This window comes from Tyto alba, unplaced genomic scaffold (assembly GCF_018691265.1).
Source record: "Tyto alba isolate M040663 unplaced genomic scaffold, T.alba_DEE_v4.0 Super-Scaffold_9, whole genome shotgun sequence".
NCBI lineage: Eukaryota > Metazoa > Chordata > Aves > Strigiformes > Tytonidae > Tyto > Tyto alba.
Window position 1 is genome coordinate 36,223,411 of NW_024881330.1, and position 17,383 is coordinate 36,240,793.

Genomic DNA, 17,383 nt, shown 5'->3' on the forward strand with positions numbered 1-17,383 from the left:
AGTTAAAATGTAGCAGGAGACTTCAAACTATTGCTTTTGGCTTCTCTTTCTCTGACTTACAAATTTCTGTTAAACTAATGTGATTTCACAAAGGTTTGCTTTCGGAATCTGGAATGAGCTTCAAATAAAGCTTGAGGCTTTCCCACTGATAAATTTGTCAGAAAATATTTGTGAAGGCTATTTTTTCCCTTCTTTCTTCTGTATATTAACATAGAAAAGTAAATACAGTTTATGATCACTAGTAAGGCGCCCAATTGAAAATATTAATATGTATTTTAGTATATTACTGCTTATACACTTGTAAACATACCCGCCGTTTAAATTCTAAATTACATACATCACTAAAACGCTACATAATTGGATGCATATATTCTTTGTGGTATCTCTCTCAAGAGTACTTCTATTTTATTTAATTTTTTTTCTCTCTCTAGGCTAAACTCTTAATTGAGCAGAGCTAATAATTATTTCATGTGCATGAAGTTTATTCCGCTGTAGTTGAGATAAAATATGCTTGATCCCTGGTAGCCACATTCATAAGGATGGGATCGGTTTCTAATTTAATGCTCCCTCTCCAGTGGAGAATTCCCTATGTGAAGGTGCAGCCATGGGAAGCCCCTTTCCACCCCGCTCACTTCCTCCACCGGCACAAGGCTGTGTTTCTCTTTCCATACTAAACCCCCGCTCGGCTTTTGCCGCTGTGCCAGTCGGATGCCTGGTAACGCCTTCCCAGCATTTTACATTTGAACAGGGGCATCGCTGTTTTAGGAGGCAGCGGCGCTGGAAGGTGCGAGATCAGGGAACCGGCTCCTGCGCTCCGTGTTAGTGGCTGCAGTGGAAAAATCTAGCGGCTGTGGTTAGTCACAGAGCAATACCGGCGATTCTCCTGGGGCTGGAAAAAAGGCTTCTGAGAGGCTTTGCAAGGTTGGGCCTCTGCAGCTATTTTCCTAACCCCTAACATTCAAAAATCATTAATCTAATGTAGAAATAATAAACTCTCTGTGCTTTTGATTTGTTTGTAGGGCCCCCAGTGAACCTAAAAAAGATAGGAGAAGTAAAAAGAGGAAAAGTAAACTTTACATTTTTGCTCCACTACTTAACACCAGAAGCTGGAACTATTAAGAAAAAGAAAAAATACTGACTCGTGATAAATGCACGAGTGTTGTCGGAACTCGGAATTCATGTACCAGTTGTTTTTTTCCAACCTTCCTGCAACAAGTTTTTGTTCGCAATTAGCCCCACATGTTGTATCCCAGAAGAAAAGATTTGCATTTCAAGACATTCCCCATGCCTGGCTGACACTGCTGACAGGGTTTGCACTTACTTTTCCTGTATGTGCTGATAGAATCTTCACAAGGGGCTTTGTAGTTTAGTCGCAAAAATTGATAGTTTATTGTGTAGTTGAGCACTATCTGTAGCTGCAGTTTATAACATTGACATAAGTTACTGCTGGTCCTACTCAGAGGCTGGCTGAGGCCTCTGAAATAAATAAATGCCACTTAAATAAATGTATAGGGACATGTTGCCTGAATGTGTAGCCTTTTCTAAGATCTCCAGCCACTTAATTTCTTACACAATTAAGTTACAGATCCAGTTTTGAAGTCCATAATTTTGGAGCACTTGTGATTTATAAAGCTTTTCAGAATGCCTAACCAAACATCAAGAGTAGTGTAGCATATGATGTCACCATTGCTGACAGAGACAGGTAGGCAACATTTGTGTCTAAATAGCATTTTCATATTTTCTCCATTCGTTATACTTTTTTCTTGAGCAAGCACTGTGTGTATTGATCCCACAAAGGTGTTGGGCCCTCTGTGGAAAGGGGTGTTTAAGGGAAAAGCAAATAGAGAGGTTGAATGGTTGTGAGGGACAGCTGATAATGGAGTGGAAGTGGTCGGGGATCAAAAGGTCAAAAGGAAGAAATGGAGAACCAAAGGAAAGCAGCCACTGTCAGCGACTGGATGTGAGGCTTGAGAGGTCCTTGGTCTGACCCGGTATTACAGCTTCTGTGCTGATTACCGTTACAGTAATTAAAAACTTTCTTCTTTTTCTTTGTATAAAACCTCACCTGTGTACATAAAAGAGAACAGTTACATGTTATTGGTGACTTGTATGAACTCCGTCGTTGTAAGAATGAAAAAAAAATCTTCAGCAAATGTTTTATATTATGTGAAATATAATCAGTAAAAGTAGTCTTTGTAAATTGGTGAAATGAGGAAACACCATGTAATGAATGTGCTTGCACACCATTGCTGGACCATATCTGCAGCCCCTTCACTTCTAGCACACAGAGAACAATCCCATGTTCTCCGATACTCAGGATGATATCAACGGCTGAAGGAGTGAGGGGATGAAAGCAGGAAGCTGGTATCTGTATCTATGATAATATTTTGCAGTGTGAAACCAGGGATCGCGTTATGCTACGAGGAGCAGATGGAAAATGAATATCATCACTGACTTGGTTAAAAGCTCAACCTTATTGTCATAATCTTTTAGAATTCTTTCACAATTTTTAGAACATGTTTTCAGTATCGTATCATCATATGGTGTCAACTCTGCTGTATCGTAGTATGGGAAGGATTGTTCAATTTTTTTCCTGTTACACCTAATCTCTGCTTTTTGCCAAAAGAAGAACGAAAAGAAAGAAAGAAAAAAATGGCAAATCCCACAGGAGTCCTCAGTCCAAACCAGAAATACTAATTTTGTATCCTGGTGAGTTTAAGTGGCAGAGGAAGTTTTAGTAGTTATTTCTAGTGTCTTTATTTCTATCAGATTATGCTAAACAAAGTGATTTAAAATTATTCCATTAGTTGCAACGGTCCATCTACAGAAAGATTACATTTCATCATTATTCACTATGGTGTTAGATTGTGTGTGAACATATCCTGAGAAGACAGCTAAGAGTTTCATGAAAGGAAGAAACCATGGAAATCTAGGATGAGACAGCCCAAGTGACCAAAGCCTTACAGCCAGCAGGTGATCGATCGCTGATAGGAGAGCACCCAGGGGTTCTCAGAAGCAGTTCCTTTACTGTATGTCTAAGCAGCGTATATGCACACTGACCTTATAACCTCTGCCAAGGAAAGAGTTCAGAGGAACTTTGGCTGCCGTCTTGCAGATCTACAGATAGTGGAAAATACTGTACATTTGGGTACGTTTCAATTTGTACAACTGATGCTTTAATTTTCACTAAGGGCGGTTTTCCAAAGGCACTTTGCTCCAACCACACATGGTACTTATGGTAATTCCTGCAGTGAATCTTCTTCTGGTTTATTGTTGTAGAAGGCGTAAATGATTGTTATCATAATTTCAGTGTGATTTCATATTTGTTAAAATGATCTATTTGTGATGTTAAAAATTTTTAAATCTTTAATTATTTTTAATAATCTAGATTGTAGTGTAGCCCTACCTTTTACATAATTGTTCGAAAAATAAAAGAATGTTCTGAATATAGAACTAACAACAGAAAAATCACTTGTTTCATTAACTTAAAATGTAGAATATGTATCTTGTATAGTGTTTTTATTACTTTTATTACTTTTCCTTTAAACACCAATGTAATTCTTGGAATAGAAAAATGAATACAGTCCATTACTTGGTAGGAATTACAAACCCTCTTGATATGAAAGTTCCAGTATGTATGAATATCCCTTGCATTTGGAGTTGAGTATGATCTCTGATACTGTGTATAACGTCTTGTAATATGTGGCACTGTGCTCCAGAAACCTTAAATCATTATTTTCTTGCCTGTAATTTTCAAATACAGCACTTGAAATTGTATGTGGTTTTAGTAACATTGGTAAATAAGACAGTATGAAAATTATGTGATAGTAAAAATGTGGGTGGGGGCATGGGAACAGAAATGATACTGGTGTTTCTCAGTACTGAAACAGTAGATTGCAGACTTATGTTTTTCCTTCTAAATATAGCGATCATGGAAAAGTTGTGCAGCTGTGAGCTTCGCATGCTCTTCTAGATCAGACTTTGAATACACCTTGATCTTGGCTTTTGCTCACTGCGCCTTCATAAGCAGCCCTTGTCTTTGTCTAGTGTTACATTTGTAGTTTAGTAAAGTATCTGTCAGAAACAGCAGAAATTATTTCATTTGTGTCATAAAACTTCCAAAACCTGAGAAGCAAATATGCTAGTTACGCTTCTGTTGAATCATTATGGGAAGCTATTTAATTTCATTTTCAGAATTGTTGCACTGTAACCATTTCACAGCTAGTCTGAATACTCTGTGGGCTTTTACTGTACCACTTAGAGAGCACTGCTCTGTCATTTAACACATAGTTTTCTTTATTGCAGAAAAAGCAGCAGCAGCTAATGAAGATGAAGTGCAAAAAGCAGATGTATCATCTACGGGTCAGAGTGTCATCGACAAGGATGCACTTGGACCAATGATGCTTGAGGTGAAGAGCACAAAATTCCTTTATTTAAGCCAGTTCTGCTCCCCGTAGAATGAAGAGCAGTGTAATGAAATGGAAAAGTGCAGTCAGAGGTCGCTGTAAGAGAATGGTCAAGAGAGACGAGCCATCCTGGCTATTTAGGATTATGTCATTTAAGAGCAGGCAGCATATTTCTATTGGGTTCTGTGATAAAATTCTCTTTAACTTGGGCTGGGGAGAGGCAGAGAAAGGAGATAATTCTGCTGCTTTGTAATGCAGACAACTTGAGGGGCTTCAGTTGGTAGCAAGTCTTGGGTATCTGCATGTGTGTGTTTTATTTGTTCTAAACCACGACAGATTTAGGAGACCTGTTGTACCTAAACACTGACTTGACTTACATATGCAGTAGTATACATGTGAATAATACTTCCTCTAAAATTGCATGTCGTTGCTATACTGTTTTAATGGTTTATCATTTCAGTACTTACAGCATGACTTTTCCCTTTAGAATATGAAAGTAATCTAGGAGAGCTTTTCGAGACATATATTTCCGTTTGTTCAGTTAAGATTTCTGTCTGATTTTCACTGTTATTTTGATATTCCAAAAGACTGCATGGTTAAAACCTAGCTTCTAAATGTATTAACAATAATGTTGGGTAGGTACATTATCTGGGAACCTCATGTCATATGCTACTGTCCTTTGGCACTACTGCTTTATCTGCTTAAGCTCACTTGCAAACTGTTTATTCCTGTTCTGACTCTGGACTTTATCTGTAAGGAAGAATAAATGTTACTTTAGATAAAACACAAACTCTGAATTAAGCTAAAAAAAAAACAACTTTGGCAGAAGCATAATTATTCTGTCATTTCTGAATGTTGCAGGAATAAGATACACATTGTAAAAGTTTCAAGTATTTGAATTGGTTTTTATTATTTGTTAGACAAAAACGTAGTTTTCTGTACTACATATGAAATAGAGGCTCCAAAATCACAGTTCTAAGCATAAGGAAGATCAGACAGGTTGGAGTAAAAACATTCTTCTTTGAAAAGTGGGGGAAACAAATTAATTGATTTAATTTAATATTTATTATACATGCTTACTGAATTGTTGTTGCTTTTGCTATCAAACAAGGTTAAACATTCATCTCTTACATTGCTATGTTAAAATTTATCTTTAATTTCCTATTAATTTAATTGTAAGGGCCTTTTTTAATCATAGGGAAAATAAGGATAAGGTGATTTTTTTTTTTCCTGGCTTTTCTTGCATGATTGGCTACTGCAGCAAACATGATATGTAAAATCATCCGTCTGTTCCATTATTCCATTTAATTTACTTTTCCTTTGCAGTAAAATCATTGCATATTAACAATGAAAGATTGTGGAACTAAATTAATAAACCGTGGTCCTTTTGCACCAAGAAACGTTAAAGGACTGAAAGTTGTTACACGTTTACTGTGAAAAGACTTCGTATACTTTCTTTGTATCTTTATCTCCTTAAGGAAATGCAATTAAGTTATTTCATCTTTACAGAACCCCTTTATACAAACTCTTAAAAAACCTACTCTTTTCCATTGCCAAATAATAATAAAAATGGCAATGCTGATGAACAGTTTATTTGTTGATTTGGTTTAGAAGTACAGTTGACTGTTTTTTTAAAGAATAAAACTGAAGAATCCTCAAAATAGTGAATCTTCCCAGCTGAAGAAAGTGAGTAAATTGCATCATGCAGCTGCCTCTGAAGAATATTTTAACATATTTCTTGGTTAAAGCATAAAGTGGATAGGAAGAGAGGGTGAAAAAACAGTCAAGAGAGAGCTGACAGGATCTCAAAGAACACAACTGTATTTTCCATTCCCGTATATCATGTAAAATAATATCTGTTCTCTTGTTTTCTCTTCCAGCATATTGTCCATTATTTGTTCCCCCATTGTCCCAATAGCTCTGAAGAAAAGTTGTTTATTGTGATGGCATACATCTGGGGACAGAATTAAGAAATCATTGCAAAAGTGGAAGCTTCTAAAAGATTTAAGTGACTTGGTGCATTAACTTGCTCCAAAACCTGCTGCTGCTTGCCTACAAGATTATTTTATTAATAGAATAGAAAGAAATGGGAGACTGGCATATAAAGCCCTGTGTTACTCTAGGCTCAGATCACCACATCTGTGGTCAACCCAAGGAGCAGCTGTGGGGAAACAGCACAGAGCACTTCCTTGCCAAAAAGGTTGCCACAGTAGGATATAGCAGAGAAAACTGAAGATTATTGTGGGATGCCAGTACTTGCGTAATCTCTTGCTTGCCATCTCTGTCTTTGAAAGTTTTCTCCTTAAGACTGATAAACATCTGCTATGGCTTTGGTTTTGCAATCCCTTTGAATTGATGTAAGTGTGGATGACTGCCAAGCAGAATGGTTCAGCCAAACCCACACCCTTCTGCCAGCTCTAAACGCCACGTGGTTTCATGGTGGGCTAGTTCAGGGGACTGATGTAGCTAGCATGTTGTTTTGTTTTGTTTTGTTTTTTTTTTTCCCTTGCATTAGTTTTCAGCCAACTCAGTTCTCTGGTCCAGCTCTTTAAATCCTCAGGCAGTACAGGGAGTTGTCATGATGTAGAAAGGACTAAACCAAAGAGGTCATGCTTACACTGGCTTCAAGCAGTGGTGAATTGCAGACTAGGACACTAATCCATAGCAGAGATGCTGACAGAAAATTGTATTAGAGCCTCAATTAATTAAATCTTGTAAATCATTGTTAGTTAAACTAAATACTAGTCAACAGGAAAATGTCATGAATGTTTCAAAAGCACATGGAAAGGAGGGAGCTCTCCAAAGACAGTGAATTAACAGGAGGGACCAAGAATGATCAGAAACAAAAAGAAGGAAATAATAGAAAACTAAGTCAGAGATTAGAATTTGTGACAATTAACAGGAGAAAAAAAGACTTAGTTTATCGTAATTTAGAGGCAGTCTGGAAAAGTATATACTTGTACATTTATTTGTGGGATTTATTATTTTGTAATTTAAAAATGGAACAAACAAAACGTTTGGCAACCACTGGCTCAGCCACTTGTGTGTTGTGCTTTCACTGTCCCAAACCTTTAGCAGAATCATTAACTAACTTAGTCTGGGAGGGACCTCTGGAGCTGCTGTGGTCCCACTTCCCACTGCGAGCAGCTCCAGCCACAGCAGGCAGCTCAGGTCTGAGTCCAGCCAAGGTCTGAATATCTCTTCCGTGGGGAAGGAGATTTCACAGCATCTTTGAGAAGCCTTTTCCCATATCTGACCACCTTCATGCTGAATTATTTTTTTTCTCGTATCTCCGTGAAGGTTCTTGTCTTGCAATCTGTGTCTGTTGTGTCTTCTCCTTTCCTTGTGAACCTCTGAATAGAGCCTGGCTCTGTCTTCTCTTTAGCCTTCTGCTAGGTGGCTGAAGACAGAAATAAGATCCCTCCTTAGCCTCCTCTTTTGTACTGTTTGGATTTGCTAACTGCTCAGTATTGTACAATATTTTTAATACATATCTGTAGCCTGAGGACTTGAGAACTGCCTGCTAAGACCTACACGCAAGCTGTACAGTATGCAAGTTTGGTCATAACAAAAATGCCACATGCCTGTATACGCTTGCTATGGCAGCTCCTCCTTGTTAGATTGTTTTGCAGTGAGATGAGCTGAGGTTTAGTATGGCTCCACTCGCTTTTAATTAACCCATGATGAATCATGGGTTGCCTGTTTTTCTGACTTGTTTCTGACCCTGGAGATGCAGTAACTAACAACTGCCTCGGTGATTTCCCACCGATCCTTAGAGAGGTGAATAAATCAGGCAAAGCTGCAGAAGTCTGTATGGGCTAACTGTTAATTGAATGCTTAGACCAAAAGCTTTGGTACATTTAAGATTAAATGTATCCCCCATTATCTGCTCATATGGCATAAAGTTAGAGGGATGTATTCTGAAAAGTTTCTACCATCCACAGTCATGCTTGAATCTTAAGGAGAAGAAAGTTGGCATTAGAAGTTCTTACTGATACTCAAATTTTTACTTTATCCTCATCAGGTGGAAGTGATGTAGTATTTGGCTTAGGTTTCAGATAACATACAGCAGATATCTTGGAAAGAATGCTGCAGCTAGGTTGTCACCATCACAGGCGATAAGTGGGGAAACCAATCAGCAGAAATGACTAATTTAGACACTTCCTCACAGAAACTTTTAAGTCCTTTGGAGTGCTGTGGAGCTGAGTTGAAGAGGTGAAAGTCTAGTTCCTGTCCACTGAATCATGTGTGGACTGAATTAAATTGGTGTCAAATAAAAAAAATGAAAGCAGTCCTGGGAGGAGGGTCTAAAGCTGTCCCATCCTCGCTGATCACTGCCTGCTCTCTACTCTCTTTGCCCTTCTCTGCTTTTGATCCTTCACGTGCCTGGCTGCATGGGTCCTCACTTCTATGAAGATGCACTACTGGGAATGGGGAGAGAGCCTTTCTCTTTCTTTTCTGCCAGGGTTTTCCTTGCCTTGTGCCAGCACATCTTGTCATGTTTTCCTGGGATCAGTCTCCCTGTGCTGCACAGAGAGTGAACAGACTCTAGGCTTAGCAGAACCAGCTTCTGGTCCAGATTTCTTACTCCACAGGCAGGCAGATAGGTAGCGACCCCTTCCATTATTTTTGTTTGTTTCTTTGGGGCAGGGGATTTGTTTTGTTTTCATGTGTGGGTTTCATTATTTTACACGGTGTGCACCTTTCTGTGCTTTTAGACTGGTTTGATATAAGTAAGATTAGATGCTCAATCTGAAATGTGTCCTTTACTATTACAGACAAGAATATAAGAACGGGGATGGATGCAGAAAGATTCAACTATGTCTTCTGAAGGGAATATTTATTTTCTGGGTATCTTGTTGTTAATCTGATTGTTTGGTATTGTGTTTCTCTCTCTTTCTCTCTCTTTTTCTCTTTCCTCTCTCTCTGCTTTTTTTCCCCCCCCTTTAGGCCCTAGATGGGTTCTTCTTTGTAGTGAACCCAGAAGGTAATGTTGTGTTTGTTTCTGAGAATGTGACACAGTACCTAAGGTACAACCAAGAAGAGCTGATGAACACAAGCATATATAGCATCCTGCATGTAGGGGACCACAATGAATTTGTCAAAATCCTGCTGCCAAAATCTTTAGGTATATATCTTTTGCTCATATCATACCATTACTTATTTAACTTTGGTTTCATAAATTAGTGTTTCAATAACTTAAGTTAATGTTCTTCCACCACTTAAATTTCATCGTATACACTCTATTTATTTTTGATGTATATATAGGCTGTATGAATGATTAATGTTATTCTCAAAAGCATCCTCCACTCTTTTCAGATTCTTCTTTGTTAAAATTACTCTTAGTAACTCATGTTAGCTGATATTTTTAATGGATCTCCAGAGTGAATCACTAAAGGACAGCTATGTGAACTCAGTTCTGTCTAGGCTGGTTATTCTAAGAATGGCCCAAGAAACAGGAAATATAAAAGAAAAATCAGAAAACACCTTATGCTAGAATTTTTATTTCAGTGTTTTTAGTCTCACCAGTATTTACCCTTATCTCTCAAAACCTGTTTTTGTTAGTTGCAGCCACTTTTGGATTCATATTAATATTGAGTTTAATGTCATTGGTTTTTGGAGGAGGTGAAAAGAAAGAGAAAGTCAATACTGGTCACCTCATTTACTCACCGCAGTTTAAAAAGTATAAGTGATTCACTTAGCATTTTATGACTTTACTTACAAACCCCTGAAGGATCAAAAATGTAAATGGCTAAACTCCATAAATTATTGCCTTTATTGCATTTTATGACTGAAGAGGGCAAGCGAAGAGTATTTTAAATATGACCCTTAATATTTCCCTATGTTGTGTTACATAAAGTCACTCTGACTGATGTCCAGTAACTATATTTGTGCATCTCAGGATTTTGTTTCCTTTTTTACTTGTCTTAAGCACTGTGTTAGGCTTTAGTTTTATCCATGACTGCACCCAGGTCATTCTCATCCCTTCAGTCTTTCCATCTGTAGCTGAGAATATGTCTTTCAATATACTCACAATTGTATTGCTTCCTGTTTTCATAAATGCGTATTAGTTTATTTTTTTTCTCTTTCTAATCTGGACACAGATTTTTATACAATGCTGCCATGTTTTTTTTTGTTAATCACCTTTAAATTCTTGTAGGACAGATCCTACATACCGCCTTATTTCTTCCAGACACATAGATTAATTTGATCTACCCAATAGGCTTTTCACTGTACTTAACTTTTACACGCACCAATATTTAGACTTTTATCCTGCTTTTCTATTATGTTGTTGTAAGTCACTTGAAAAAAACATGATAACTGAACAAATTAGCAGTGTTCTTAAAATCTGAGAGTTTTATAAATTACCTTGTTATGTGCTGGTTTGGGCTCTAATATTAAAAATAGATTGTTGTTAAACGAGCTTGTTTCCCGACCAGTCTGCAAAGCACCTTGATTAATTTCCTGTGGATAAGCAGCAGAAATGACTGCTACCAGATTTATCTCACTATATGATCTTTTCTTTGCTCAGTGAACGGGGGATCTTGGTCTGGTGACACTCCTAGGCGTAATAGCCATACCTTTAATTGTCGGATGCTGGTAAAACCTCTTGCTGATTCTGAAGAAGGCCATGATAACCAGGAAGCACATCAGAAATATGAAACTATGCAGTGCTTTGCTGTTTCTCAACCAAATTCCTTCAAGGAGGATGGTGAAGGTATTTTCTCTTTTCATGCTGTTGTGGCTCAGCAGTTTTGGTGTAGTTGATGGTGAGGTAAAGTGGCTTCTAAATCCTAAAAAATGGAAAAATTGGAAGTTTTTTCCATTTTCGTTTAACTGTAGAAGTGTACTTTCATCTTGGATTATAAGTGTATACACTTGCATGCACTTATTTGTTAAACTAACATAGTTGAAATTGAGAGAAACTCTGTTTACCTTAAAGAGATATCCTAGTTTTATATCACTGTAATTATAAGAAGAATGAGCTGACTGGGAGGAAGGTTTCAATGGGCAATTTTCCGAGTTCTTAGAATTTGAAGACAATTGTGGATCACCATTTCCTCTGCCATTTACTACTTCATCAGGCAAATTTACTCAGAATGTATTTTAAGTATTCAGATAAGTAAAAATCAGGGACAGCAAGCATTTTTGGCATGTTACAGAAATGTGGCTTAGAAGGTACAGAACGGTAAGTGGTGAAGAAATGTGCTCTCTGTGCATGCAGTATATTCTTTTTTATTATTTATCTTCTGAGTGATTGAGCTGTTACAGGTATACACATAAACACATGCCAATAATTATGGACCGTGCTAGAGTCCTTGATAATTTTTCTTCTAGAAATGAAAACAAACCCATCTTTCCTGTGTTGTTTAATGTTGTAGGAAATAAGGAAGATGTAAAACCACTGAGTTCTATCTGTCCTTTTATTGGTACAAAATCTATTATTTTGGTGCAAAAAGATTTAAAGGACTTTTTAAAAGTACTTCTCAATTCTTTGTGGAAACAAAATCTTACCCTTCTGTACAAATTACTGAAGTAACCTTTTTCTTTAAGATTTGCAGTCTTGCTTGATTTGTGTTGCAAGAAGAGCTCCAATGAAGGAAAGACCACTTCTTCCTTCATCAGAGAGCTTTACTACTCGCCAGGATCTACAAGGTATTGTGAAATAGGAGGTTTTAATTTTTTTTTTTTTTTTTCCCCCCTCCCAAAGGGGAAATTGCTGTAACAAATGTTTTATCTAATATCAGGCAAAATAACTTCACTGGACACAAGTACCATGCGAGCAGCTATGAAACCTGGCTGGGAGGATTTGGTGAGAAGATGCATTCAGAGGTTCCATTCGCAGCACGAGGGAGAAGTATCTTTTGCCAAGAGGCATCACCAGGAAGGTTAGGTTTCATATTTTTAGCACTTTCTATATTTAAACTGTTTGTCATTTGTATCTCTTGGTTGTGTTCTCTTTGTTACATTTACATGGAACGATCAAGGGCTACTGACAGTCCCTTTTTCAAGCTGATTTGCCTAACACACTGACAGCTCTCTCTAGAGAGGTTTTGCACCTTTCTCCCAGTTTGTTTTAGCCTGATTGTTATAACTGTGCCATATTGGAGAGTGTTGTAAATCTTCAAATTGTCTCAATCATTTTAGAAAGAAAGACCCTTGCATGTTGCTCACCAAAATATTCACTATCCGTCATTCTTCAGAACCTCAGCTCACACATAGCAGTTCCTTGACCTGTATACTTTTTTTCTACAAAAATGGACTTTTACTGTCACATTTCCTGTGAGAAACACTCAATGTGAATGATCAAAGATGCAGCCCTGGTAATGTCTGAAACCTACATTGTTGTAGTGTAACTATCTGATAAGTGTTATAGGATACACCACAAGTACATCTACTCAGTCAAGATTATGATAGGAGGGATGTAGGATAGTACCTCACTGTGGAAGGTTCCCCATGAGGTTTGTGTGGTCGTGACTGGGGATTTTTCTTTTCATAAAACACTGATACTGCTAATTCTAGTAACACAGATCCAAATTACTAAAAACAAATAGCCCTTTATAGTCCACAGGAAAGTCCTTTCAAAATCAGTGGGGAATAACTGGAACATTTCCAGTGCAGGAGCATCATTCTTTGGGTTCATGTTTGTAGAACAAGGTTTACAGCTGGCCTGTAACAAATAGTTGCCATGGTCATTAAACAACTGGCATGCTGTCTTGAAAACTGAATTGTAACTGGAATCTCAAATTATTCCACCAAATACACACACACACACACACACACACACACAAAATTCTTTAGTCATGTAGTATTAGTTAAATATTTTTTAATATGTTCTGCTTTCATGAAACCTTCAGGTTTCATTTTGGGAATGTGGGGGCACAGAAATACTGTGATATTTTAGATAACATCTTTTTGGGGTATATACAGCAGGAATGCTAAAAGTTCACAGCCTTATGATGTGATTTCGGGCATAACTGAAGAAGGCAATATGCAATTAAAGTTACAGCAGGGGTTTAGAGAGCAGTGTCAGGTAAGGACCCATCTCTGCCAAAGGTGATTTAGGAGTTTCTGTTGTGGCATCCAGCCACTTGTTACTTCAGTCCTCTTCAAATGATTCCTGACCAAATTAGCAGCTTCTCCTGCCAGTGCCAGTGCTTGAGTGGGTCCTCCCTAAGCTGTCTGTGAATTGATAAAAATATACATGTTTTGGAGTTTTCACTGTATCGTTTTGCAGGAGAGGCTTAGGTTCATCATATAAACTGTGGAATTAGTCTAAATGAAGGGGTTCTTTACTTCTTGTGGAAGTGAAGAGAGTGAGTGATAGGAGGAGGAAAAACCTCTGGAATTGCTTTGCTGCAAAGCATCCAGCACTAGAGGGGAATAATAGATGAAATGTTTCCCTCCCCTGCCCTGCAGCATGGAGAAGCAAAACAAGGCATATCTTGGGTAGTAGCATCTTTGCACTTGGTGGAGGAACTCCTTGCATTTTTTAAGTCATCATGGTTTGAGAATTGAAGAAAAGAAAGTACTGGTCTCCTGCATGTAATTCAGTGTTACAGTGTGGAAAAAAAAAAATAAACACTAGCTTGATAAACAATAAAAACCACAAAGCTTTCAAATCAACTCTCAGTATCAAGTGTAAAATATATGGTAAGTTTTTATTGGCCACAGTCAGAAAAATAGCATTTCCTCAAGAGGAATACGGAAACATTCTTGTTTGCTTAAAGAATTAGTTTGGAAAATGATTTAAGTAGAGATTTCACTTGTATCCTGTTGGCATTGAGTGCTGGAATTTCCTGATGTGGTATATGCTAAAGTTAAGAGCTTTGGACCTTCTGGTGCCCAAAGGTTAAACTGAAACAATGACATACCTAACAGTGAAATTTTGCTTTGTATTGTTTCACAGTTGTAGGTTTTTGTTTTTCTTTACATTTTTACTCTGAAAACCCCCTTCTGATTGTTTAAATTGTGCTTCCTGTTTTCTCACTGCCTAAATAATACTTTAAAACCTTGCAGAACAATATATAACAGTGGGGGGGACAGGGAAGGAAAGCAATCATAACCAGTCCTGCAAGGCTGAAAATCTGTTAGCTCTGTAAAGGAGACTATTTAATGAAGCCACACTCAGAAAACTGTATTATTTCATTACAACAGGAAATATTAAAAGGCAAGCAATGAAATGAAGATCAGATTATACTATTAATTAAAAAAAAAAAAAAAAAGCCAAACACACCAAAACCATATGATATGTGTATATATTAAAAAATATGAAATAAAAATATTTTTAGTGTTTCGTTCCTAATTTTCCCTAAACAACTATATGAACATTCTGAAGTATTCCCTTCCTGCCATATCTACAATCCTAATCTAATGGCTTTTGGACTAGGAATTGAAAATGATCAGACTTGTTTCATTGATGGCAAAAAGTGAACAGTAGAATAAATGGTTGGAGATTTGCTTTTCCATGGCATGATTTTAATTTTTAATTAGAGAAATGTCACAGGGGTCTACAGAAGTTAGAGAATTTAATTTGTTGAAGTTCAGGTTTACACTGAAAATTTAAGGGCTGCAGAATACGTCAAGTGAAGTAAATCCCAAACCTGAAATGCAGTCATATCTAACACTGGGGAAGGATAGTACAGCCCCAATTTTGGTTTAGGTAATTTTTAGGTATTTGTAATTTGTTTTAGCTGTATGTTTTTGTATTTGCTCTTTAAAAAGTAATAATTTCTTGTTCCAGTTCTTCTTACTTCTAATTGTTCTCATGTAAGAGATTTATGTACTTTTTAAATGAAAGAAGTAGTGAGAGTAACTATTACAAGATAATTTAAGCAGGCAGTAAGGAGGAAAAGATACAGGCTAATGGAAACAGATGATCTAGAAGCTAAGGGCATTTATATTAATCATTGTGATGTAGATGATACAGATGAACAAATGTATGAGGAACAAAAGGAGTTAGACACATATTTGATGAAAAGTGAAATCGACGACTTCTTGGTCCACTCCTGAAATACTCTGTCTTGTTATTGCTGTCACTCCTTGTAGGTTTTCTTTTGATCACCCTACAGTATGTGAGTTCCTTTATTTTAGATGTATCCCACCTATTTATTTTCAAAATTTTTCTTTTTTTTTTTTTTTTCCTATTTAATGCAGTGTCTGTGGTATCAGCGCTGATGGATTTAGAACATCAGATGTTGAGCAGCTAATGTGCCTATAATATAGTTTGTCATTAATGTAAGTCTGTTATTTTGCTTGCTTGCAGTGCTGAGGCAGGGACTAGCATTTAGTCCTGTTTATCGGTTTTCCTTGTCTGATGGCACTATCGTTTCTGCCCAAACCAAGAGCAAGCTCATCCGTTCTCAGACGACTAGTGAACCTCAGCTTGTAATCTCCTTGCATATGCTTCACAGGTAATCCTGACTGGTTAATTGCATCCGCACTTTGCAGAGAGACAGGGAAGGTACAGAGTTGCCAAAACAGATTGTTTAAGGCTGATAGATGTTAAATTGACCTGGACCTGATAGCATGAAAAGAAAATAAGTTTTTGAGATCAATGCTTACAGCAGGAAAAGACTGTAAATATTGTTTCAGGACTTACAAGTGGCGTGATGGATCGAGATCTTCCATTAAACATACAAAATTTCCTTTAATCTCATGTTCTTAATTTCAGTATTTTCATTTCCTGTATTTTGCATAGTAGACAGAAGAAGTTGTCCAAATGTAATTAAATCTAGAAAACTTAGAAGGATTGAATTCCTGTACTTCATGGTCAGTCATATGTTGGCCTGGGTCTTCTTTAATTAGTATGTTATGATTATTAGAACTGCATTTTTAGACAAACTGCATATTTTAACTCCTTGTCTCTCTTAATTCCTTGTCTTTTATGGTTCATGAAGTAGTGGCTTTCACACCTCCAGTACTGAGAAATGCCACCACTATTAGTTTTTTTTTAAAAAATGCACAGGCAATAATATGTTAATGTCAAGGATAAGTAATCACTGACATCAGAACTTCAATGTAAAATTTGAATTAAGTCATTGCATGTCCTAGTATATTTCTGTCAGATTTTCTTTCAGGTTTTGTTTGCTGATTATAATTACAATGCTGTCTCCCTGTATCCACAGTATCACTTTTTTGAGAGGAAGAAAACAGCTCCAAACATAATTAAAACTTAAACCATTTTACATAGATTGTAGATTTGGAAATTGGCTTGACCAAAAGCTGTCTGAAATTCGTTTTTTTTGGATTGCTGAATATACTTGGTATTTCACAAAGTGCTAAATTTTAAATTTAAAAAAGCACCATTATGTTAAAAATGGTACTTGCAAATATTCATGCTTTTTTTAGCAGAACACTGGTACTATTGTATTTGTAATAACGTTTTAAAAATCCATCTCTCTTTTTAATGTTTACCTTTGCCTCTATACTTAAGGTAACAAATACAGAGTAACAAGCTCCAGTACTCTGTGTGCTTTGCTTCTTCTCATGGTTTAGCAAAATGCGAAGGTTTATCTGTACTTATCCTGTGCAAGTAGGAATGGTTTTCATCTCATTGAAAATGCATATTAAGAATGTTCCGTTAGTATTTGTTTTTGTAAGTCCAGAGTTGATTTGATTTTTCTCAGAACCTCTTCCTTATTTTTTCCTTCTTCCTAATCTACTTGACTCTGTCTCTTTTATAGCTTTTAACATTTGGTAATATGTGTGATTTAAGTTCTAGCACAGAAGTAAAAAGTAGATTGCATCCTCCCATAAACTAATTAAAATCTACTGAGGAAAAGAGAAGTGACTTCAGGTGCTCTCACAAGAGCTTTTCCTCTGTGTGTGTGTCTCTCTCTTCTGTTTCCTCCATCTTGCAGCCTACATCTCTGAAATACGAGTTTCAGCTCCTATGTGTGTGGATTTTTTTCTTTTCTCTCTTCTCCTCTTTTCCTAACCGCCAGTGCAGGACTGGATTGCTAACAGACTGTTCC

The 17,383-nt window shown here is 37.0% G+C and overlaps 1 protein-coding gene across 6 annotated transcripts in view; it reads left to right on the top strand.

Moving 5' to 3' along the window:
- The window catches only part of NCOA2 (nuclear receptor coactivator 2), a 192,801-nt gene that overhangs the window by 136,597 nt on the left and 38,821 nt on the right, over nucleotides 1-17,383 (top strand). For all 6 annotated transcript variants that reach the window (XM_042785715.1, XM_042785714.1, XM_042785712.1 and 3 more), the window contains 6 exons: nucleotides 4,306-4,409; nucleotides 9,357-9,534; nucleotides 10,939-11,124; nucleotides 11,961-12,062; nucleotides 12,155-12,295; nucleotides 15,673-15,820. In XM_042785715.1, the coding sequence (XP_042641649.1) occupies nucleotides 4,306-4,409; nucleotides 9,357-9,534; nucleotides 10,939-11,124; nucleotides 11,961-12,062; nucleotides 12,155-12,295; nucleotides 15,673-15,820 (859 nt within the window). The remainder of the gene's footprint in view (nucleotides 1-4,305; nucleotides 4,410-9,356; nucleotides 9,535-10,938; nucleotides 11,125-11,960; nucleotides 12,063-12,154; nucleotides 12,296-15,672; nucleotides 15,821-17,383) is intronic.